General features: G+C 28.1%; 2 protein-coding genes across 23 annotated transcripts in view; both read right to left on the bottom strand.

The window, feature by feature from the left end:
- Window positions 1-281: 281 nt before the first annotated feature.
- Window positions 282-9,871, bottom strand: LOC130893402 (sex-lethal homolog). 4 transcript variants are annotated; one of them, XM_057799481.1, is made up of 7 exons: window positions 9,587-9,616; window positions 9,222-9,252; window positions 8,481-8,581; window positions 7,518-7,831; window positions 7,114-7,311; window positions 6,132-6,289; window positions 282-4,260 (listed from the first exon to the last, which is right to left on the bottom strand). In XM_057799481.1, the coding sequence occupies exons 4-7, from the start codon at window positions 7,769-7,771 to the stop codon at window positions 3,710-3,712; spliced, it is 1,161 nt and encodes a 386-aa protein (XP_057655464.1). In that variant the 5' UTR covers window positions 7,772-7,831; window positions 8,481-8,581; window positions 9,222-9,252; window positions 9,587-9,616; the 3' UTR covers window positions 282-3,709. The 4 variants fall into 4 exon arrangements, with proteins under 4 accessions (XP_057655464.1, XP_057655463.1, XP_057655466.1 ...); XM_057799480.1 differs by lacking the exon at window positions 8,481-8,581 and having other exon boundaries at window positions 9,587-9,871; XM_057799483.1 differs by lacking the exon at window positions 8,481-8,581 and having other exon boundaries at window positions 282-1,205; window positions 9,587-9,723.
- Window positions 9,872-11,058: 1,187 nt separating this feature from the next.
- LOC130893399 (zinc finger protein 37-like) overlaps window positions 11,059-24,159 on the bottom strand; it is a 225,185-nt gene continuing 212,084 nt past the window's right edge. For 17 of the 19 annotated variants that reach the window (XM_057799466.1, XM_057799460.1, XM_057799471.1 and 14 more), the window contains one exon: window positions 11,059-24,128. In XM_057799466.1, coding sequence (XP_057655449.1) covers window positions 23,959-24,128 — 170 coding nt within the window. In that variant the 3' untranslated portion in view covers window positions 11,059-23,958. The remainder of the gene's footprint in view (window positions 24,129-24,159) is intronic. The other 2 variants (XR_009059199.1, XR_009059200.1) reach the window with 2 other exon arrangements.

The raw sequence follows: 24,159 nt of genomic DNA, 5'->3' as shown, positions 1-24,159 counted from the left end.
TAGTGAATCTTCTAAAGAATTTTTAAATATTGATTGTTTGTGTAAAACTCTCGCGGAAACTGGATATTGCATATTAGTGTGATAAAATAATGAAGCGATCACATATGAAATATTTGAATTTTATATACTATTTGCTCAATAGTAAGTAGTCGAGATAATTCATACTTCGAAGAAAAGATTTTCGAGGGGCTGTGATGGATCAGTTTAATAGGTGTGCTATAAATATGAGGCCCATTGGGGTTATATTATTGGCATATTATAAAGGAAAGAAAGATAATTAATTAGAGCGAATATTTTTATTTATTGAGCTTCAAAATAAAGCAAACATCAAATAAAAATAATGTATTATCCGCACATTATCCACAAACATAGAAAATAAAACTATATAAGAATTAGTAACAATAATCAAAATGCGAAAAAATGTTGAAACATTAGTATTTTAAGCTAGTTCCAATTTTTTTCGCAATCAAAATAATCACATTAACAATACAGTATTGATGAGTTAATCAAGCTTTTTGCACATATTTCGAGTCTTTTACTGAAAATTTCTTTCCAAATGACTGTTAAAAGAAGCAGCTCTTCCTTTATTTCAATTTCGTAATACATCAATCAAATTCTGTGCAATAGTTTCGCTTTCATTAACCAACAATACTTATTTGATTTATGAACTTATCCACATACGGTAGAAACTTGTATACGAATCATAAATAATTCAATAAAATTAACAACCAGTCTTCTGTCATAATTTTAAAAATGGGATGAAATCGTCAACAATCAACTGAAACAAAAACATCAAAACAACTTTCAAACAAATTAACGAGCCAACAAACAATCTAAACAAAACAATAGCTTAAAGATATCGATCAAATTATAAACAAATTGTGTCTTACATCAACATAATTATACAATTTTTAACAAAAAAAGAAAAAAAATACGGGATTTATTACGATGTGATGATAATTTGATCAAATATCTTTTCAGTTAATAGAAAAAAAGGCAGTCGATCATCGACGAAATGAAATTTAAAAATAAACAAAAACATTTCTGAGTTTCTCAAAACATAAATGGATTTTGAAAGAAGGTGTCGCCCGCTCCCAAATTTCTCATACTGTTCAAATGAAGCCTGCCAAAACGATTTTGTAAATTTCCTCTGGGATTGTTCATTTCTCTAAATGGCAATACTCCTCCTCTAACTGGAGGAAGACCTGAAAGAATAAAATTATGTATTATTTAATATGGATATATAAATTGCATGATTAAAATGAATTGAACTTTTGATTGAAATGGCTCATACAAAATATTTGGTTTTTTAGTAGGTGAAAGTTCCTACTGAAAAACTTGCACCAATAGAAAATAAAATTTATTCGATGATATGGAAAATAATTTTATTTTTAATAGAATTTGAGTCGTAATTTACCATGTACTTTAAAAAAAATTTACTATTATCTTATCTAAAAGTTACGTATTGACATTCTTCTTTGAATTATACTATAGTTTTTTGTTTAGATGATGTTGAAAAATCTTAAGTGATTTTTTTGAGATAAAAGCATATAAACTGATTTTATACAATTTTTAAAACTTATATATCAAAAAATTTCATGGCAAATATATTTTTTAGAAAAAATGAAACCTGCTTATTTAAAAAAACCAATTTAAAGATTTTTTTGAACCTTAGTGAAAATATCTAACTTCCCAATTAAGTTTTAGCAAAACTAGTAGGTTCCATTTTCTCCATAAATTATATTAACCTAAAATTTTTGAAAATATTAACTTTTAAAAGTTGTATAAAACTAGTCTATATCTCAAAAATTTCACATTACATTTTTTCTAATGTGAGTATGGCTAAAAGTAGAATTTTTCTTTATATTTAAATATACATATAAGGTGTTGATTAAAAAAGTAGAAATTCGATTCAAGTTTTATGGTAGGTATGTATTTAATGGAACCAATTACACATTTTTAAAAAATCTTAATATGCTGTAAAGAATTTGCAGATGCTTTATCAATTATTTTAAATAATGAACCAAATACACGATCCTCGACCATCATATCTTTCAACCTAAGTTCGTAGTTTGTTTCATTTTTAGTTTGATTAATTGTGTCAAGGATTTCATCGTCAGTTCCAGTAGTAAATATTTCTTCATGACATGTCATATAATCTTCTAATTTACTTCTATATTCAACATTTTATTCAAATGGCTTCTACGTCCGTATGAACTTCTACAATTGAAAACCCCACATCACTCATCATTTTCGTAACTTTCCTTTCTGTAACAGATTTTTTATTAGTCCTTGATGTAAGGACTGTAGTTTAGATACCGAGATGGATGGAAAAAAATTAACTTGGTAACTTTACTATTGTCAATGAAAAGTAATATTTTTCATATCTCTCTAATAATTTTCTAGTCAGCTTTAATAAGCCATTATTAATATTTCTGTTGTCATTCAGGCTTTCTTATTAGCATCATAGTCGAGATTTACAACCTATTCCTAATGATGAAGTTTTCCAGCACCTATCATATTTGTTGTTAACAATGTTTATGTTCACTTTGTTTACCACTATCACCATTTTCATTTTAAAAATACCTACATCATCAAATTGAATATTAGTAGAAAGTTTTCACTTCTTTTTTTATTAACTCCTTGTATTTTAATATACGATTGTAAATTTTGAAGCATTGCTCATCTTTTTGGTGAAGCGTTTTCTTTAGATATTTTTTCGATAGTGTCCAGCCTCTCATTCATTTTAACAATTAGAGCTTCTGAATCAGTTATCGCTATACAAATTGATTGTCTTCAAATTTGTGTGGTTTATTCAGCTTTAAAATTAGATCTTACCGCTGCGGAAATTGAGTATCTTCAAACTCTTTGTTTATTCAGATTGTTCATCACCGATTAAATATTCTTCACCATAAATGTCATTAAAGAGTGATGAGCAATTTGCTTTTATAAATTATCCCTTCACACTCCCGAAACGTTTAGTTTTCAATGAAAGAGGTGTACCTTCTTGGATCTGCAAGGTGGTTGAAAGAACGTCAGGAGAAGCCCTGAGTAGGTTTCATCTGGTAGATCAAATGATTAAGAAGCATTAAACTTGAAACGACCTTAACCTATTCTCAAATTGGCTTTTGTAAGGGCATCTTCTTGCAAAACAACACCATATAACATCAACAACTTGGAAACTCAGAATCTACTGTTTGTTCAGACTGTATGTTTTTTTTTAAATTAAAATGTCATTTAATAGCTTTGAAATCACAAAAAAATAACGGATAAAAGAATAATTTTTCATTATATTACAGAAATTTGTATGTACATTCACTTATAGCCACAAAGATTATAAAGAAGGCTATTGTATAACTTCAATAAAAACTTGTAACGGTTGTCAAACATAAATAACTACTAAGGTGACATAATGATCATACTGTTTACTACAGCACTAGGTGGCAGTAGACAGTATTTTCAGTACATCACAGAATGACTGTCAAACAAGAATTTGGGAAACAAAAATAATACATACAATGGATAAATCTTTAGATACCAAATACTACATTTTGATGTCATTGTAAAATATGTCAAAGCATTAATCAAGTATAACAGTACCTAACCAATTATTTCTTTTATTACATAGTGTAGTAAAATAATCTTGGTAATACAATAAAATAACCCAACAAGACCAAAAATGTGTTACATGAATTATTTTAAAAACTTCTTACACTGAAGAAGTCTCTTCCTCCAGCAATTTCAAAATTTTATTTTGTAACTTTGAGATATTTTTTTGTGGTAGTGACCGAAGACCTTCACCCAATAATACCAAAAATTCATCAATGCTATCATTAGGTTCTGCAACTTTAATTTTTTTTGCTGGCGGAGTTTGGGTTTCTCCGACCACTGGTTTTACATCTGTTCTGTGTGAAGGGCATTCTATAGAATCGGAGAGGTCTATAGTTTTATCTAAAAACTTCATCTGGTCAAAATAAGGGAATGTTGATCTTGGAGGCCTCTCGTCAGGAAATTTAGAAACGAAAGAAAATAATTTTCTTTTAGATAAAATATAATCATCCCTAAGCTGACCCCATTTTTTGATCAAAAATTCCGTCGTGTATCTTCCGTCAAATCTATCAGTTATTTCTTTCCAAAGTGCTTCAATTTTAGATTGCGTGCCTTCTATAAGAGGCACTTTCGGATCCCAAAGTTGTTTTCTGGAAAAAACTGCTGAAATCAAAACTTCTTCGGGATCAGGTTCTTCTGAATCGTCGGAGTCTAAAATTAATATATATATCATATTACTTAAAATGTTTAGAAGTTGTGGAAGAAACGTAAAATTGTAATAAATAAAGTATAATTTAAATAGTAATGAAAGCAAAAAATCAAAACTATACTTACTAATGTAATTTTCAACAAAAATAAAAAAAAAAATTTTAAAAAAAAAACAAAAATAATTTTGTACAAAACAAGCATTTGATATTCAAATGTGTTTGAAAAAATTTTGGAGATTCATTTCACTGTATTCAAAAATAATTCCAGAAAAACATTTCTTGAAATCAAAGTACTCGGTTGATTTATAGGTTATGTATACTGGAACTTATTAATTTTGAAGATAGTCTTATCTTCCTTTCAAAAATTAGAAATAGAACGTTTTAAAAACGTCAATGTTATATAAAAGTAACCTAATATTTCAGTTATACAATTCATAATGCCATCCAGAGTCAATCGATTTTATACGCCTTCTTAAATCACTTTTATGTGCCCTAAAATAACTATTTTCAATCAACCATATCTTCTTTTTGTTGTATTTTCCAATACATTAATATTATCTATTCACTTGTCACACAAAGTTATTCAGAATTGTGTACATTAATTTCTAGAGTTGATAGTACCTCTGAAAATAAGGTTCCACACAAACTCTTTTCTAAAACTGGGAGAAAACCTTTTTTTTATTTAAGTAACTTTCAAACGGTTTTGACTACAGTGTTAATGTTTTGTCCGTGATAATAAAGCATAAGGATTATTAATTGCATGTAAACACATCTTATATAAATATATTTTAATTGATCTTCGATTTTTAAGAATTTATTTTGTCATCTCATCATTTTTTTCTCAATTTTTCTTAGAAATCTCATTTCTGTAGTTTGTATTTTGCTTTTTTGTTTCTGCGTGAGTGTCTATGTCTCTGATTCGAATGTCAATATGGGTATGGTTACTTTTTTATATATTTGTGTCTTAATTGCATTGAATCATCTTCCAGCTACTCCCAGTTCTCTCGTTTATCTCTTATTCCAAGGTATTTAAAACTTTTGACCTGTTCTATTGATTCTTATCTGTGTCTTCTTCTCTTTTCATCTTATTATCATCGTTTTAATTTAACTTTGAGCTCATTTATTTTCACATTCATTATGTGTACACTGTTGTATATTTTCAAGTTTAAAGTTCAAGGTTTTCTCATCTTCTGCTATTATTACCATGTCATTACGTATTACCTACATTAATCATATAGTTAAGGGAAACATCAAATATCTTATTATCACTTTAAAAAATTAACTTCATAATCACAACTGTTTGGTAGAAAAAAAGGTTCTTAACTCATTCAGTTTGAGAAAAAAAGAGTACACGAAGTATTTTTGGATTTATTTTCTACAAATTAATATAAATAATTTAATACCATCTTGTATTATAATATAATGTTTATTTAATTGTTTCTAACATTCTTGAGAGACATAGTCCACTGAAGATAAAATGTGTTACATATCCAGGATTGTATGTTACTTACATTTCCTGTGCAACCATTTAACTTAACTGATTTCATTTACTAGATTTTAGTTTGGAATATGAGCTTTTTCAAACTTATATGAAATCTAATGTAACAACAAAATATGTAATTCATTCTTATTTATGTAGCCATGTATAATAACAATTGACTTAATACAGATCACTTGGTTCAAAATTTAATATATTTCCCTGATGTATATTTTACCACAAATGATAAAAATCTTAAATCGTATAAAAACTAAAAAATCTGATTTTGTGTACAAATTTTAGTTATAGTTTTCAAAACTAGAACTAAAAACTAAAATCGATATTGAAACACAATTTGAATGATAGCTAAACATATTTAAAAATCTTTCAATTCTTACCCCTACTATAATTCATTGGATCCCACATATCAATATACTGCGCTTTTTGTCTTCCGTGGTCTTCAGCTACTCTAACGCTAAGAGGTAACATGGCATTTTCTAACATTTTACCATGTAAACTTGCAATGGCTGCCTGTGCTTCTTCGCCTTTTGAAAACCTATAAAAATAATATTATATTGAACTTAATAAACAGTTTTTTTCATGATTTCAGGTCTCTTTTCTATGAAAATTAGTTTAAAATAACATGTAAAAATTGACATTACAATCAACTTCGGTCTTTAGTCAAAACGTCAATTTTTACATGTTATTATAAATTGATTTCCACAAAAAAGAGAAAAAGCATTACGGAAAACATACACTATACTACAGAACAAATTAATTTTCATTACATTACAAATCAACCAATGTATACATAAAATTTACATATTTTTTACTTGCGCACCTAAAATCCAATTTCCCCTCCGAAAATTCATCCAACCAAATCTTAAAGATGGTGGTGGTAATGGGGTAGAATGCTACAGGGGTACTACCAAAGGTGATTTGCTTTTAAAATGAAGTGAAAAATCTTTAGAAAAAAATTACTATTATCAACACTAATGTTAATATAGTTGCACTTTCACTCCATGCAGGTGATACAGAATGAGTTGATTTTTTTATAAAAAATACTTTAAAAAACACCTGGACCTAATAACAAAGCGAAACATTCTTTATAAAGAATTCAATACATTTTTACCATGTCACCTTTTACATAAACTAAAAAACAAATCACCCAGAGGATTTCTAAAATGGTGTGTGTAGAAGTCACTCCTAAGCTTTATTTTCTATGTTATAGTTTATACCAGTATGTCACAAATTATTGTAAATAGAGATGTTTTCAACTTTAACCTGACAACATAGGTATGAAAGGATTATAAAAATGTTTTTTCAAATCACTTGCATTCAGAAAATTTTTATTTAAATTGTTAATAAAGGATTGTTTACCTTACAAATGCAACTCCTCGAGGCATCCCGGTTATTTTATCTTTCAACACAGTTCTCTGTACAATCTCTCCATATTCACAAAACATATTATCAATTTGCTGTTCAGTAATATCTTTAGGTAAATTCGTGATGTATAAATTTGAATCCTTCATATCAGTTCCTGGTGGACGTGAGTACGAAACTTTCAATCTCTTATTCCTAAAATATGAAACAAATTACAACAAAGAAAATTACAGTTTATTCTAACAATTCACATAATTTATAATTTTGAAACATTATTTTTGACTGAATTTGTTTTACAACTTCAAGTAAACTATATTTATATTTTCTGTAGCTAAATATGCTATTAAATCTTATATTATGATACAAACATATTATTAAATACCTATAAAATGAATAGTTACCTAAAATTGTATCCGTTAAGAGCTTGAATGGCCTTGGAAGCATCATCTGGGTTAGCATACTTAACAAAACCAAATCCAAAACTATATCCAGTCTTAAAATCTCTCATAATTTTTACACTCTCAACTCTACCAACAGTTGAAAATATCTGAGATAGATCATCTTCAGTTGCAAATTGTGGTATGTAATTTACAATCAGTTTAGTTTTGTCTATCTGAGTTTGATTACTATCACCAGCACCATTGTTTCTTTCCATTGTTTTACTATCCAAGTTATTTGATTTCGAGTTATCTGGGTCAATTTTTGATGTGGCAAACTGTGAAATAAATTGTTAAGTTGTGAGAGTGCAAGTTTAACAAAATTTTAATGGATTATAATAAATATTTTATCCAAAACTCAACAATCTCTTCGTCACCAACAAATATTTTCCAAAAAATATAAGTTATAGATTAATATAGTCATCATTATCAAGGAATTTAATAAAATCGAAAATAAAGACAACGCATTATACTTAACAGAAAAGAAATGATACAAGGTGATTCAATCAAGAAAGTTAATTGAAGAAAAATTAAATCAAAGGATGAAAATGGTGGAAGAAGGAATGACAGGATGAAGATGAAGAGATTTGGAAATTGATACAAAATAAAGAAAAAGATCAGCAAATCTGAAATTTTTATCAGAAGCTAAAAAACAAAGCAGTGAAATTATTTTGAGGGCAAATTCAACAGAGCATTTTGAGAAATCAAGTAGATATATACAAAATTGACTAATAATAAAAGAAAGAACCTACAGGAGAACAAATATCCAAATTAAAGTAGAGTGAACCAACATTAACATCATGTTAAATCTATTTAATGAAGAAACACAGAAAATAAGGAACAAAGCACAAAATATTCTGATAAATATCTTGATGAAGAATCAACTAAGCATTTCAGACAAAAAATAGATAATATACATACACTTACTCCTCATTCTTCTTGAAATTGTGAACCTAAATACTCAGAGGAAGAAGTGTAGCACCTTAAGAGCACTTACAAATATTCATATAGTCAAATTACTCTTCATCCTAGAAATGTTATGAACACAATTAAACATTGACCTACTAATCAACTTTTCTCAACTTTCTTGGCAAGGACAAGGTAAGGATAAATTGGAAATCAATCAAAATCAACATACAAATGAGTAATATAGACCCAATTTACAATTTGGTAATTGAAACAATTCATGTTAAACTGACAATTGTTTCTCAAAAAGAAAGGCATAAAACCCTTTTAAAAATAGCTTTTATAGACATTCAAGAAACTGCCAGTGAAATATTTAAGTAAAAATGGCCACAAGGTACTACTAATTTCAATAAAATATATTCATATAAAAATAATTCATGCCTTATTGTGTATAATTGTTCATCTTCTATGCTAAATACATTATGTTCTACTATTAAATAATAAACTAATGTTTGTTTTTTAATTTTATGAGTACTCTATTTAATTAAAAGTTTTCACCCTAAAAATGGATGTTAACTACTGTTAATTACTAGTAACACGGGTTGTCGAATGGTATAAAATTTTCGGTAAAAAATAGTGGCATTAATACGTAATTCAATCTATATTTGAAGTGAGTATGGTGAGTAGAAATGCAGATGGCAAACGAATTTTATAAATAGAAGTTTCTACATTAACAATTGACAACGGAATAGAAATACTCACTGGAAAATTTCCTAGTTGCGGGCTAAACATCCTGAAAATAATAAAAGTTTATTCAGTCTATCCCAAGCAAAAGGCAATGTAGCCAAAGGCAAGCCAGATTATTTCTAGCACATTGAATAACTTTATGAAGTAATAGTTATCTACACTATCCATATGAATAAGTAAATGTTTTTTTACAATCTATCTTAGATTAAAATTTATATGAAAATTTCAAATGTCGATATTACTTCAAAAATGGCACATGCATAAAAATGAGGTTAACTACCGGGATTTTAAGAGAACTTTTAAAATTGTTAATTATTTATGGACCAGCAGTAATATCATGAAAATATTTTTTTAGAAAATAAATTAAGGAAATGACATACCTTTTCAAAAAATCAATAAGAGAAACTTAAATAAACTGAACAAAAACGAAACGCAAGTTTATACTAAGTCAAAACAAACTAGATTGTATATAGAAATTGAAACTTCAAAAATGTTTAAATCGTTGTTCATTTTCTGTACACTATCTGTACTCGATTACTGCACTGGTGCTGTAGTAACAACAGAGCGTATTAAAAAAGAGAAATGAGAATTGAGCTTAATTTCTCTAGACGTAGCTGGAGCCGCAAAATATATGTAATACTTCTATAAGGACAGTATCTATAAATGGAAGCTGTTCCGACTAAGGAAGATAGAATAGCAACGATTTCTCTATCCTCCGAGTTTCCAGCGTGGTTCTGCGCATTCTCAACCAAGCGCAGTATAGATAAAGTGGTCTCGAACGAGAGAGAAAATGAATATTGACGGCACCGTGAGGTAGGAGCGTTTTGTTCCCATACCGACTGTCCATAGGAGTATTACATATATGTATGCATTATACGTAAGTATTAGATAATACAACGAAGGTCGTTTGAAATATAGTTTTTGATAAATAAACTATATTGGATTTCATTTTGAATGATTCAGAATAAAATAGATTACAAAATGGATGAAAAATCAAAAACTAAATATTTTGATTCATTAGAAATTACAATGTTCCGATTTTATTTTATGGACAACTAATCAACGTACCCTGTACGGTTCTAGATCATTTTGATAAAATTGGACATATTCTTAATTTTTTGTAAAAATAATAAATAAATGAAATAGATTTCAAAAAATCGTACCGTGTAATAGCGGTTGCCTATAATTCAATGTTTTGAGATTCGTAATAGTATAACATACAAGGTGTTCAATAAGAGAAGTGTTTTTAATACCGTTTGGATTTAGAAAAGAGTAGTCAAAGTCAAGTTAAACAAAACGTATAATATATTTATAGATTGTCTTTAAGTAATTCAGACAAGAAACAACTAATGTCTTCTTCTTTTTCTATTACCATGCTTCTGTTCATCTCCACCTGCTAATACGCAACATTAGTTGTGAAGTCACATCGTAATTTTTAAATGTCTGACTTCTAAACAAAACACTTCAGCTCTTGAAGACGAATAAATCTTTTGCGGCTCCACAGTTTTAAGGATTCATTTAATCCCATAAGGTAAATTGGTCGCCGGGTTTTTATATCTGAACCGAAAAGCAAAACAAACGGTATATTTTACGTCGACTAATTTATTATTCAAAAACAACATTTATATAATAGTACCTAAATAGTTAGGTTAAGTTATTGGTACTTACATCAAAACTTTGTATTTTCACATGTTTCAATTTGACATTCTTTTAACTTATCAAGGAAGACATATATTGCTTCGTACCTACAGATACAGGTAGGTAGTCAAGAAAACGCCGCCGACGTTGAAATTTTGGTATCGTTAGTATTTTTTAAAAACGGAGTTTGAAGTGTAAAATAAAACTACTAAGGTAATTTTTCAATATTTGCTATTCCAGTAAATTGAATTATTACATGTCACACATACAGTTCATACATCAATTTGATTTGGAGGAAACAAAAACATTGCAACAATTTTTTTCTTCTAAATTCACAACTTTATATCTATATCTTACAAATTATTTTAATTTTCGTAATGCCTTGAATTTCACAGATAATTTTACACTAAACCTAATTTCATTTTACAATAATTAAACGATGGGAATAAATAATTATATACAAATGATCAGTCTTTCAAAATATTTATATGGATTAGTATATATAACAAATTATTTGCTATTTTTTAAAAGATACTTCATAATAATTTTTGTCCTGATTTTTACAAAGTAATGTGCTGAATGTATATAATTATCTATTTCCTCACAAATTTTCATCAAAAAATAAATATACTTTAATTTTTCGCCAGACAATATCAAATTTTCTCCAAACTTTGAACAAAACATTATTCCATACACACGCCACTCATACTTGAAATAAACCACTGCGATGTTCTACAGTTCACAAAAAATTATATAGGAACTTAAACAATAACTAAAAAAGCAAATATAAGTTAAAGTCAAATGGCAGTCAATTTTAAATAAAAATGGCAATGAAATAGTAAAAGATTGTAAATTATAACCCTTAAATCTAAAGTTTTAACCAATTGATCGTATAAAATTTTCTTTCAACAATTCAACTTCATTTCCATGATATCAAATGGGGTAATTCCAAATTTTCTTGACATTCAACACCAAAAGGCATTCAATCTTTTTGGAAGCCATGGGATAAAGCCAGATATAGACAAATTTTTAAATACTGTGATTTTTGATAAAAATATTTCTCTTAGTCTACTATAAATTCTAAAATTTGGAAGTATTTAAACAATTATTATGTTCTCTGATTAAAATAATGGTATACCAGATAGCAAATGGATCACAAAACCGTTTCTTATTTGAAAAAAAAGAAATTTCGTTGTATATTATTGTATAAGTACTAAGCACTTATAATTCAAATTCTTTTTTCTAGTGTTGAAAAAGTAGATAAATAATGAGAAGAAATTTTATTTTGGAAATATTTAAATAATTCTCTATACCTGTTTTGATTAATTCTTGTATAATGAAAGTGCTAATTTGAAAAGTTCCATTTTAATACATGGAATTGGAAAATGCAAATATTTTTTAAACGATCACAAGGTATATACAAAAAATTTCAAAAATCTACAGTTAGCAGTCCAACATTTTGCTGTGTTTTTGAAATTTTTACACAAGTTAGTAAAAATATATTATATAAAAGTATTATAAAATATTTTTTTAAACATCAAATAAATTTTTTTATCATAACGTATACAATAATGTATGATAAACAATAAGTTACTTTTAAATAATATTAACACTGTAGATACATTCACAAGTAATAGCTTCAGCGAAAAATTGACTCTCAACGTTTCGAACATAATAGCATCACTACTCAGTTCTCAAATTAGGACAATGCAATTTTGAAACGTATAGAGTCAATAAAGAGATTTGTATCAAACTGACAGAACGAATATTTCGTTTTCATCATAAAAACATTTAATAATAGATAATACTTCAGTGTATTCTCCTCACCTACTAACCTATACACTATCTCCAACCACGGTAATTAATTTTCAATAATAATTTTTATTTGGTACTTTATAGAGTGGTAAGAAGTTCTTGGAAACATTTTATACGACTGGGGAGAAAAGTAGTTTCCTAAAAAAACAGTTTCCCGATAATATCTTCTAATGTATGATATTTAGAGGGTTTTTACTAGGATAAAAAATGAGAATGAGAAACCCCGGTATTATATTTTTGTAGATAGTTGATTAATCTTCATTTTTTCATCTTGACATAATTCTCTATATGTCATATGTCAGCAGATATTTTCAGAAAATACATTCTTAGAAATTCAGGGTCTCTTTTCATACATTAATTTTTTTTTCTATCACCACACTGTGAGGTCGTTCACCAAGAATATTAAGTTACAGAGAATTCAAAAATTATCAATGATCTGATTATTAATTAGTACAACCGAAATGTCGGAAATTTTGGTTAAATTTGAATTATATCTTCTACTTTTGTTTGTTGTAATTCTTAATACTAATAATCCAATATGTAGTTTTTTAAATTCAATTTTGTGAAATATTCACACTGTCATTTTCGAACAAGTACTATGTAAATTTCGGCAAAAATACGTACTGTTATTTCGTAATAATAGCACAAGCATTTAACATAACTATTGTAACTGAACATTTAAAAATAAATAGATACATTCAAAAACTGCTTATATGTTAATATAGAAGTTCACACAAACGAAACAATATTTCATAAAAAATTGAAAATGTTATCATCATCACCATTCTACAGTATATAATCATCACATTATACAAGTTATTCATTTCCTCGCCTGTGACGTGTTTCCGCTAGAATATTATAACGAACTGAATCAGGTTCTTTATCTGTCATATCATTTTTTTTATCTGACAACAATTACGCAGAAAAAATGAAACGTTACATCTAATATATTATAAGTCTACAAGTCTACCTCAGTTCCGGTACCTATCGAAATAGACCGAAATTATCCGAGAGCTATCGCCGTTACTAGTGCATTGCCTCCCAACCAGTATTGCCAGATGACACATAATTTTGAGATTTTAACATAATTTTTATTAATAATAATTTTTCAATTTATTCAAATAAAATTACAAACTGTATTTGGATTTTGCACCCTCTAATCTTATTATATGAAAAATGTAGGCTTGATATAGAACTGGTAGACATTCATTGGTGATTCGAACGAATATACTTCTTCTGGGTACTTCTCAATAAAATACAATTATTTGATAGAAACATTATGGTCACCATGTTGAACCCAAATTCGGTTGATTAGCATTTGTTCGTCTCATAATAACGCTTATAAAAACGTAATTTGTATTCTCAATTATTTAATGAAAAACTTTTCACGGACTTAATATTTTTAACTAAGAAAATACGAAAATAATTTATTTTCTGTCGTAGTTTGGGTAAAACATGGTGGCGACACTGTCTCTATCAAGTCACTACAATAAAATAGTTTGTAGGGACCTTCGGTATTTAGTATGTTCTGGTAGGATTAACGAAAGTAGAAGCATAACAGTAAGCTTTAGTAGTGAATCCCAAGACTTACTTTTATAAAACATGTATTTCGCCTTTAAACATTTTGTTGCATATTTAACTTATAAAAACAATGTTTCTCGAAATATTTCAACATGTTGTAAAATAAAATCTGATCGCTTTGGCAACACTGTGACGTATTATCATTGAAGGTACCTGGCAACGTATTCCTGTCTATACGATTGTAAACAATTGTATCTGAATTATGTGGGATAAAAAATATATTTTAGTTGATCTTGATATCAAAATTTGATAACGACATTTTAATTAGTTTATAAAAGATAAACTTGAAGAATTTTGAGTCATAAGTTTATAAATGAAAATTTTGAAATAAAAAGTTATAATATGATAAATTGATACTCATATTCCATATGTAAGCTTTTATTCACCTGAATTTTTATGGTACGTCTTGGGCATAATGTGATCTAATTGTAGAAGAAAGTCATGAAATGATTTTTAAACATATTGCCGATCATATAAAAACGAATAGAAAAGTTTCATACATTTCAGAATAATATTTGTATAATATAATATTTTTCCCATTCAGAAATAATGGTAGATTAATACCGAAACATTTCTTATCTTCATTTCCAATTATATATTTATTGATAACACAAAAAATTTAACACCTTGATGGATAGAAAGGTCAATAAAGAGTGTAGGATTGTAAACTCTTTTTCACTATCTTGTATCCTCTAATACTGAAGTGACAATAAAACAATGGTTGAGTTTTATCATAAATATTATTTTATCTTTCTCGCTAAGACACTTTATCTATACTGCGCATGCTTCATGCGCGCACTTAGTCGGAACACCTTCCACTTATAGAAACTGTCCACGTAGAAGTGTTACATATATGGTTATGTATATTACATGATCTCTGAGAATGAAACAACTATGATAGTTGGAACACATGGAATGTTCAGAGAAAGAATGCTGTAATAAGCATGGTCCAGTAATCCAGTCAAGTGCTTCACTAGATCATATCTTCTATATCATTTCAGTCATTCAAAAGCTGTAAAATCGGTAGCGACAATGGTTTGGAGAATGAAGCTCAGGTATTATTTTAAACGTAATTGATCTAGCCAAAGAAGAACTAAAAAGGATTTTGGTGAGAAATTGAAAAAGACAGGAATCAAGAAGGAGGCTCAACAATGCTTTTGCAACAGCTAAAATAAGAATTTTGTTCACTGTTCATTGTATACTCAAACACGGGATGTACCATTCCAGACTGTAATAATGAGAATAGGACTTAAACAATAAAACAATGCTTTGAAGAACTTAAAATTGTTATTTTTCTGTATTTGTGTATCTATTCTTTTATTGTAGGTATTTCAGATGTTAAATCTAGTAAGAACTTTTTGTGAAAAAGATAGACTGCAACAACTAGAGATTGTTATTTACGTTGCGAAGTTAATTTGCATCAGAACTTTGATTAAGTTAGTCGAGAAGTAATTGGTTATTTTCATATAACAGGCAATAGATAAATCAATATAAGTATGTTTAAAGAATTTTAGAAGTGATGGAGAAACATTTTCAATTCAAAGTACCTTTAAGATCGTTTATTTGTATTCCGTTGACATTTCGTCTAGCTCTTAAAAAACTAATATAAAAAACATGTATATCTGTTAACTATTGAACTACTTTGTTTAACAATAAACACTTAACTATGTTGTCCTAGTGCAGTTATGGCAAAAAACGCTGACGAATTATCAACTATAAAATGACTTTATTATTATTACAAATTCTGTATTATCTATATAGGCCTTTTATAAAGAAATAATTAAACTTAAAATAAATAATTTAATTCATACAACAAACAATCACGAGGACAAAATGTCAGATGACCGGTTGGCAAAGATTGCAAAGGAAGAAAAACCGTATGGATCCCGATCCCCTACAATATGGTATGAAAGCTGATCTTCATCATCCCAGCTACAACTAGGCGATCATTGATGCAAACACAGGACTAAGTCCTAACGTACGATGAAGAAGAAGAAGAAACAATTCATTTAATATAAATAGCTGAAGGTAAAGAAGAATAACTAATAGTAACAGAAGAAACTCTTGAGAAGAATATATAAGTAATGATAGAGAAAATAATCAGATCTACAATAACTATAGTTTGACGATACGATTACAAAAAAAATGTAAGAAATACTACTATAGAATGAATGATATAACGATAGAAAGTTAGCAAAAGTGAGGTTATTTGTTTTATAAACATCATTATCATATGCTGAAGGTATCATTGACATGTTCCATTTGCAATGGATTGTATTGATTCATATTAGACACTGATGGCAATGAAGACGTCCTGGAAGTATTTTGTCCTTATTAGTCTTTTTGTACGTTTTTTTCCAATTTGGCTTGCAAATATATTGGTTATTGCTCCATACAATTTGAAGATTTCAATAAGTTTCATTGTTAAGATATTTATTTTTTCAAGTTGCATTCTTTTTAGATCTTGTTCTGTAATATTAGGTTGTGGGAAAATAATATCGGCTCTTCCTAATAGACATTTCCCTTTTTTAACTTCTGAAGAGAGAAAACTGCAACTTATTTAATATTGTGTTTAAGAGAAAACCAGAATTTTCAGACAAAAAACCCCTTGAATTAATAGTAAAAAGAATAATGGTCAGAGTTTCTTACAGGAAAATAGACAATAATCAACTCATTTTTTACCTAAATGCTTACAAGCGCTGAAAATTGGACGATGTATGATGATAATATGCGAAAGAAATCATAATCGAGCCCCGGAAAAATTTCAGAAACATTTGTGAGGTTAGCAAGCTATACAAAAAAAAACGACCGAATCTGATCAATAGTCGTCCATCCAGTCTCTTCAAATCTTGATGGTGTAAATCTGGGATCAACATTGGTTTGTGATAATCACTTGTTTTAGTTTTACGTACAGAAACTTCAGTTCTAGAAAGACAGAACTATGGTTTTGTAACGAAAGTGGTAGGAGTTGATTGTTTAAAATTTATATTAAAGAATTCCCAAAAACATTAAAACCAAAATTATTTCTCACTCAACACAATATTATAAAATGTTGATATCAGGCTATAAAGATAGCAAAATTATTCTTCTTAGAATGAATATAAAGCATAAAACCTTTGTTTTTATTTTTTTTTAAATAAAAAAAATTATCTATGTTATCAAAAATGTACTGCAAAATATTTAAAGGATGAAGCTGAGGCCATTTTTTATGTTTTTCCTGGAAGGTTTGATCTTAAAAATACTTTTTAAACTTGATGAACTTAATATATAACATGACGTATACAAAACGTAACATAACTTAACAATTTTAACTAACATTCATTGTAAACTACAATATTTATTATATGTGGTTTTATTGAACAATCTCGAATTTTTGTAATTTTTTTCATCATATTGTAATGCCGAAATATTTGTGTCTCCCAAAAGTGACTTTAGACTGTATATTAAAAAGTGTATTTTGTGTAATTTAGAAACTCAAAAATTTATATAAACACCCGCCTAAAGTTTTCATATAATTTTTAAAAGTAAATAAAGAAAAACTGAAAAATCTAATGGCCATTGAATGAATCTTTTTTAAACGGAAAGGTGTAAGACTTTTGATTGATTGAAATTTCCGAGTAAATTTTTGTGTAAGTGTAGTTGTAACATTTGTAAATCTGAATATATTATTGTAAAAACAATTAAAAGGTAACCACGTTCTTTAAAACATTCTTCTTGTTCGAGGGAACTAACAGAATCTTTTTAAGTACAAGGCTACTAAAAAACTTGAACTGAAGTATGGTATATCTGAATTTTTGTATAGCATAAGAAGTATTTCATTATGCGTTTAGACTATTGCGTTTTAACTAAAATTTTAACAAAATCTATTTTATCGCATACGCTACCAACAGATTTTATTTATCTTTTTATTCTACAAGCGGAATTCTAAAACTAAATCTTATCACTACTTACTAATTAATTGGATTCCTACTATTGAAAGGAGTTGGCTATGATGAAATTGTTTTCGAAAAAGTATATTGAGCCATGCACATTTTTTGAGACTATAAACTCAAAGAGTGCACTAATTTTTAGCATATATCTGTGTTAGGGAAGGATAGGGTAGCGCTACAACATTTTTTTGGGCCTCTTGGTTAAACGTAGGTGACAAAATAGATTTTAAAAACTGTGACTAAACATTTAAACTTAATATGGTTAGAAATTGAAAAACTGTTGTGCGGAAACCGCACTTGTATTATGGGCTATTGCAAATAAAATATTTTTTTTTTTGGTAATTTTACAATAAATATTTGTCCATTCGGGCATTTAGACTTTAATATTTATGTAAAATACACTAGAAGATAGACAAAATGGAGGTTTTGTCTACCGAGGGTGACTAAAATGTTGAATTCAATAATTGTTTTTGAAAAACAAAAACGCACCTGAATCCGAATAATGCGAAAAAATTTTCAAAATCAATTTTTGATTGGGCTATTGCAAAATTTTTATTATGATAATTACCTAAGTAATTATAGTGGGCAAAATATTTTGAAGCACTTTGTGCAACCGGGCTATTTCATTATTTTTACTGTATTTTAACGTGTCAAGTCAAAGAAAATCATTTTTGTGGCTAATGCCACTCGTCATTATCGGTATATTTATATATTGCATAAAAGAGGTGACAATTTCGTTCAAATAGATTTAATTTCTATTTGAAAAAATTGCCTAAAAATTACACCCTGCTATGGGACTTCCAGTTCGGACAAACATCCTTAGATTTTTGCCTGTAAACTTCAATTCTATCAAATATATTTTGAATGGTTGTCCTTAATTTAGTTTATTTTGATGTCGAAATTTTGAATCATTTACAAAAATCAAAAATTCTATGGGGGTGTTGGAAAATTAACTTTTATGCATGGTATTTTACACAGTTCGTGTAGTGTGTGTAAAATGTCTTGATTATGTCACTTTTTGGGGAAGATATAGCAGCAGGAAATGCTGTTTACTATTGTAATATTTTAGCAACTATTGACTATATGTGGCTATTGATAGATGTGGAAAAACAGGACAAATTTGAAAATAATTTGTATTGCAACTATTTACATATAATTTTCACAATACCTCGCACACAACTTTTATCAAACGTCTTGTGAAATTTCATTAACATGGTTTTACACTTTAGTAAATGGTTATGTTCCACGATCCTTGAACCTCCAAATGAAATTTCTATTAACTAATATATCTTCTGTTTTGATATCCGTAATCTCTTTGGAAAAATTGCTTTCCAAATATGGACATTCCCAAACGATAATATGTCTGCAATGTTAAAAAAATACAAAAAAGGGTTAAGTGAATTGGAAATTTTAAATATTTATAATTTATAATATATTTACAATCCTGAATTGAACAGAAGAACGAACTTTGGAACAGATGTATCACTGGATTATAGTTAAGGAAGAGACAAATCATAAATAACATTGGCAGAAGATCTAAATGGATGAACGTCGTAAATGATAGGGAAGAAGTTGTAATTGTTGAGACAAACAAATTATAAGTTTGTATTCTGTGTTCTTTATTGTTTGACATATGTCAAATGTTACTTCCTGTAATGATAATGAATAAGATGTAAGGTTAAGGTTTGAATAAGAACATGTGATTATTGACTTGTATAAAAATTAACTTCAGTTTATCAGAAAACATTTTATTCAATAAAATATAAAATAAACTTCTATGGTTCACTGCTCAACCTGACATTGATAATGAGGAAGATATGAAAGAAGATTTTGAATAGTTAATTTATCTAAAATAGTCCTTGTTTCAGCGTGAAAGAAAACTGGGGATCTATTCCAAATTTTGTTCATAAGCTGAAGAAAATATATTTAACAAGATTTTTTTTTAATGATTGCGATTGAAGCAATAAATAAAACATTTCTAAGAATGAAGGTCGTCTTCAGCTAATTTTATCTTTGAATTGGGCTAGTATATGAATATATTTACATAGTTATGTTTTTTATTACATTAAGTGATTTCTTTTCTTGTAGAATTTGATTTCCGGTCTAAGCTACAGATAATTTTATTTATTATCCATCTTAAATTTTTGAACTACATTTTAAAAAATGAATTAGATGATGAAGAAGTAGGAAGAAAGTCTGAATTAAACCTTGAATTTTCAAACTACATTTAGAAATGAAAAAAATTGATTAGAGAACGAGAAGAAAGAGGGAAATAGTTCAATTTTTACCTTTTATTTATAAACTATGACTTTCAAAGTTCAACATCAAACTTATAAACTAGCTTTTGAAAAATGAATTAGAAAATGAAGAAATTGGATGAAAGTCTGAATTAAACCTTGAATTTTCAAACTACATTTAGAAATGAAAAAAATTGATTAGAGAACGAGAAGAAAGAGGGAAATAGTTCAATTTTTACCTTTTATTTATAAACTATGACTTTCAAAGTTCAACATCAAACTTATAAACTAGCTTTTGAAAAATGAATTAGAAAATGAAGAAATTGGATGAAAGTCTAAATTTACCATTGAATTTTCAAATTATATTTCGAAATATGAATAATGAATTAAAGAATGATAAAGAAATTGTGGTATATGCGAATTTTAACCTTGAATTTATCAATTAGACAATAAAGAAATAGGGCGAAACTCCAAATTTAACTCTGGATTTCAACCTTCATTTTGAAGAATGACAAATAAATTAGTAAAGTAGATTCATGGATTATATTAAAGAAAGAAGGAATAGGAGAAGAACGAAGTAGAAATGGTCCAAGTTTAATCTTGAATTAATAAACTACTATTTGAAACATAAATTAGGGAATGAAAAAATAGAAGAAGAGTCTATGAATTTTAAAACTTTATTTTGAAGAATGAATAAACAAAAAGATTCCTAGTTTAACTTTGAATTTCTAAACTACCTCTTGAAAAACAAATCAGAGAATGAAGTAATAGTATATAAGTAAATTTATGCTTGAAATTTAGAACTTCATTTTTAAAAATGGTGATAAATAGATTAACAGGTAAGGTGAGGGATCCAGAGCAATAGTAAGACGTTTATAAAAATAGAAGGATAGTTTTTGTATTTATCCTGATTGTGAATTCAATTCCTTTAATTTTAGTTTTATGTTAATGATTCAGTCATTCGACGAGAATGAGATGTGTGCGAGGTGTTTTCGTTTTAGTGGAAAATCAACAATTTTTAGAAATATTTTCAAAATTTTGGGAATGCTTATGTACAAAGGCTCTTATTTAACATAATTATTTACAAATTATAAAACCACATTTTATTTTTGAAAGTACAAAATATTCCTGGAAAGCCGAATAATTTAAAAATATTAAGTACGAATTATTGGATTTTTTTCAAAAATATACAAAATGAATTTTGGTCTTTCACACTTACTCGATACATTTACTCTTCGATATTTCTGAATAAAAATTATAGCTCATTTTTTTTTCAAATAAAATTAATTATTTGTACTTTTTTAATAAAATAGACATAAAATTAAAGCCGATTTCTTTTTCTTAAAAATAAAAATTATAAGATTTATATTGTAAAATCACAGTAAAAATTGCAAAAAATTATTATGTTATTGCTAGGTATGTTACATCAAACCGGCCAAATTATAAAAAAAAATCACAGCAAAATCAAATAAGTAAGTATAAATTTTTTGAAAAATTTATATTTTAAAATTTTTTTAAGAAAAAATGTTTGCATATTCTCTATATATCATTCATACAATTTTTATTCTAAAAACAATTAGATATATATTTATGTACAACCTAAATTTAAGTAATTTGGAAATGTCGAAACTCTTATTTCAACATTTCTTATAACACTTATATCTATACATTGTTTAATGATTTTTGTAGTTGGGCACTTTTAAAGTGCATTAATATTTTTATTATTATGGCCTAGCCATCAAATATTATACTGAGCGCAATAGACGCAATTGTTAAAAAAAAAACACTATTTGGCACATCATTGAATTTTAAAAGATCAAACTCAGTACGATAAAATAATCTATTTAGCAAATAACAGCAACTGAAATACTACCATTTCACTGATCTTATTGTTACAATTCACAATTTCCACAATTTATAGTGGTATAAATGAAAGAAGGACGCAATTTTATGACTTGGTCTCATATATAACCAGAAATTGTTAAGATAAAAATCTAAAAGAAAACATTAAAATTTATGTGAAATATGTAAAAGAATTAATGATTTATATCCAAAAGGTCAAAAAGCTTTACTCTAAGGCAGTTCGGCTCTAAAAGATCTGTCGTCAGACAATTTTCTAGGTAAAAAAGACAAAATGATCTAGATGCTCAGTGTACAATAACAAGGGAAAACATCTGATGATCTAGTAAGAAAAACTAACTTAGAAGTCCAAACGAAAAGATATATCGATAGTCGAAAGGCGCATTGAAAAATGATCAAATGGTCTTAGACAGTCAAACAGCTAACAATGTAAAAGAATTGCTCAAAAAGATCTAATGATCTAGCCAAATGGGTCATTGAAAAAAGACCTTTTGGTCTAAACGCCTTAGGAAAACAACTCATTGAAAAGAAAGATCTACTGGACTAGATACACACTTTTCGGAAAGATCTAATGACTTAAAGAATTAAATGTTTTCTCAAAAGCTATAGAGACGAGTGTAGAGTCTCACTTAAAAATAACTAGTGGGCAAAATATAATTATCTAGCGAGCCTTATGGTCTAGAGGTCGAAACGGTTCTGAAAGAATCTAATGACACATGAAACCAAACGTATGATTACAAAAAAATCGGAAAGATCGCACCATTAAAAGATAGAAAAGCAACCGGTTCGAAAAGATCTATTGACCTAGAGAGCCAAACAACTTGGAAATATCTATTGACGTAGAGAACCAAATGGTTCGGAAAGATCTATTGACCTCGAGAGCCAAACAACTTGGAAATATCTATTGACGTAGAGAACCAAATGGTTCGGAAAGATCTATTGACCTCGAGAGCCAATTAACATGAAAATTTCTATTGACCTAGAGAACCAAACGGCTTGGAAACATCTATTGATCTAGAGTACCAAACGGTTCGGAAAGATCTATTGACCTAGAGAGCCAATCAACTTGGAAAGGTTTATTGACCTAGAAAATCAAACGGATTGGAAATATCCATTGATATATAGAACCAAAACCTTCGGTAAAAAAAGTTGAAAACGTATTTGTCAAGACAGGAAATATGTGTGTTTACAAAATGTATAATCTATAAATAGATTAGATATAAATTGGTTCGTTCGGTATTGGTAGTTTTCGGTTACTGTTTTTTCTGCGAAACTAAATTAAAACTAGAAAAAATAAAAAACAACAACTTTGTACTATTTTTCATAACATCAAAGACGGACGGTCCTGTGGATTTTTAAGCACCTTTTTCGTTCGATAAAAATATTTTAACAGAAAGAAACAGCCATAACGGAAATTTACACGACTGTCCGCCTTTTTTATTTAGGTATGTTATTACACTTTTGGCCAAAAATCTGTCCGCCAGAAGTTAAATATTAAAAAAAGCAAACCTATTTCAAGTAATTAATAAAACGTATTGTTCAATCATCCACATAGTATACGGTTTTCTCAAGCGGTAGAACATACGCTCACTGGGACAGACTTTAGCTTTTAAGCGTATTAAACATGCAAAGAAAATGACAGTTTTTTTAAAGGCATCTTTACGTGTTATGCGTTCAGTAATAGCTAAAATTTCATGGTTGGGAATTCTGTTGTTGACTTGATAGTGGAAACCCTAACGTCCTTGGATCGCCTCCGTGTAGCCTTAAAGCTTGTTCTAGCCTTTGCTCTTGCAACCTTAAAGCTTCAGTTAGATCCGGACTTAGTTGTTGCGATGATTGACCTTGATGACCCTGGTAATTTCCTGAAAAAATAAATAGTGATAATTGAATGCG

The sequence above is a fragment of the Diorhabda carinulata genome, chromosome 4 (genome assembly GCF_026250575.1).
Source record: "Diorhabda carinulata isolate Delta chromosome 4, icDioCari1.1, whole genome shotgun sequence".
Lineage (NCBI taxonomy): Eukaryota > Metazoa > Arthropoda > Insecta > Coleoptera > Chrysomelidae > Diorhabda > Diorhabda carinulata.
Note: the sequence above shows the minus strand (reverse complement) of the source record. Positions and strands in the feature narration are given on the sequence as shown.

Excerpts from the sequence above, each read along its gene's own strand:
- LOC130893402 (XM_057799480.1), bottom strand. The coding sequence starts at position 9,251 with ATGTTTAGCCCGCAACTAGGAAATTTTCCA. Across the intron at positions 7,832-9,221 it reads CGCAACTAGGAAATTTTCCA|TTTGCCACATCAAAAATTGA; the intron begins GTGAGTATTTCT and ends TTTATTTCACAG. Across the intron at positions 6,290-7,113 it reads CGAGGAGTTGCATTTGTAAG|GTTTTCAAAAGGCGAAGAAG; the intron begins GTAAACAATCCT and ends TTATTTTTATAG.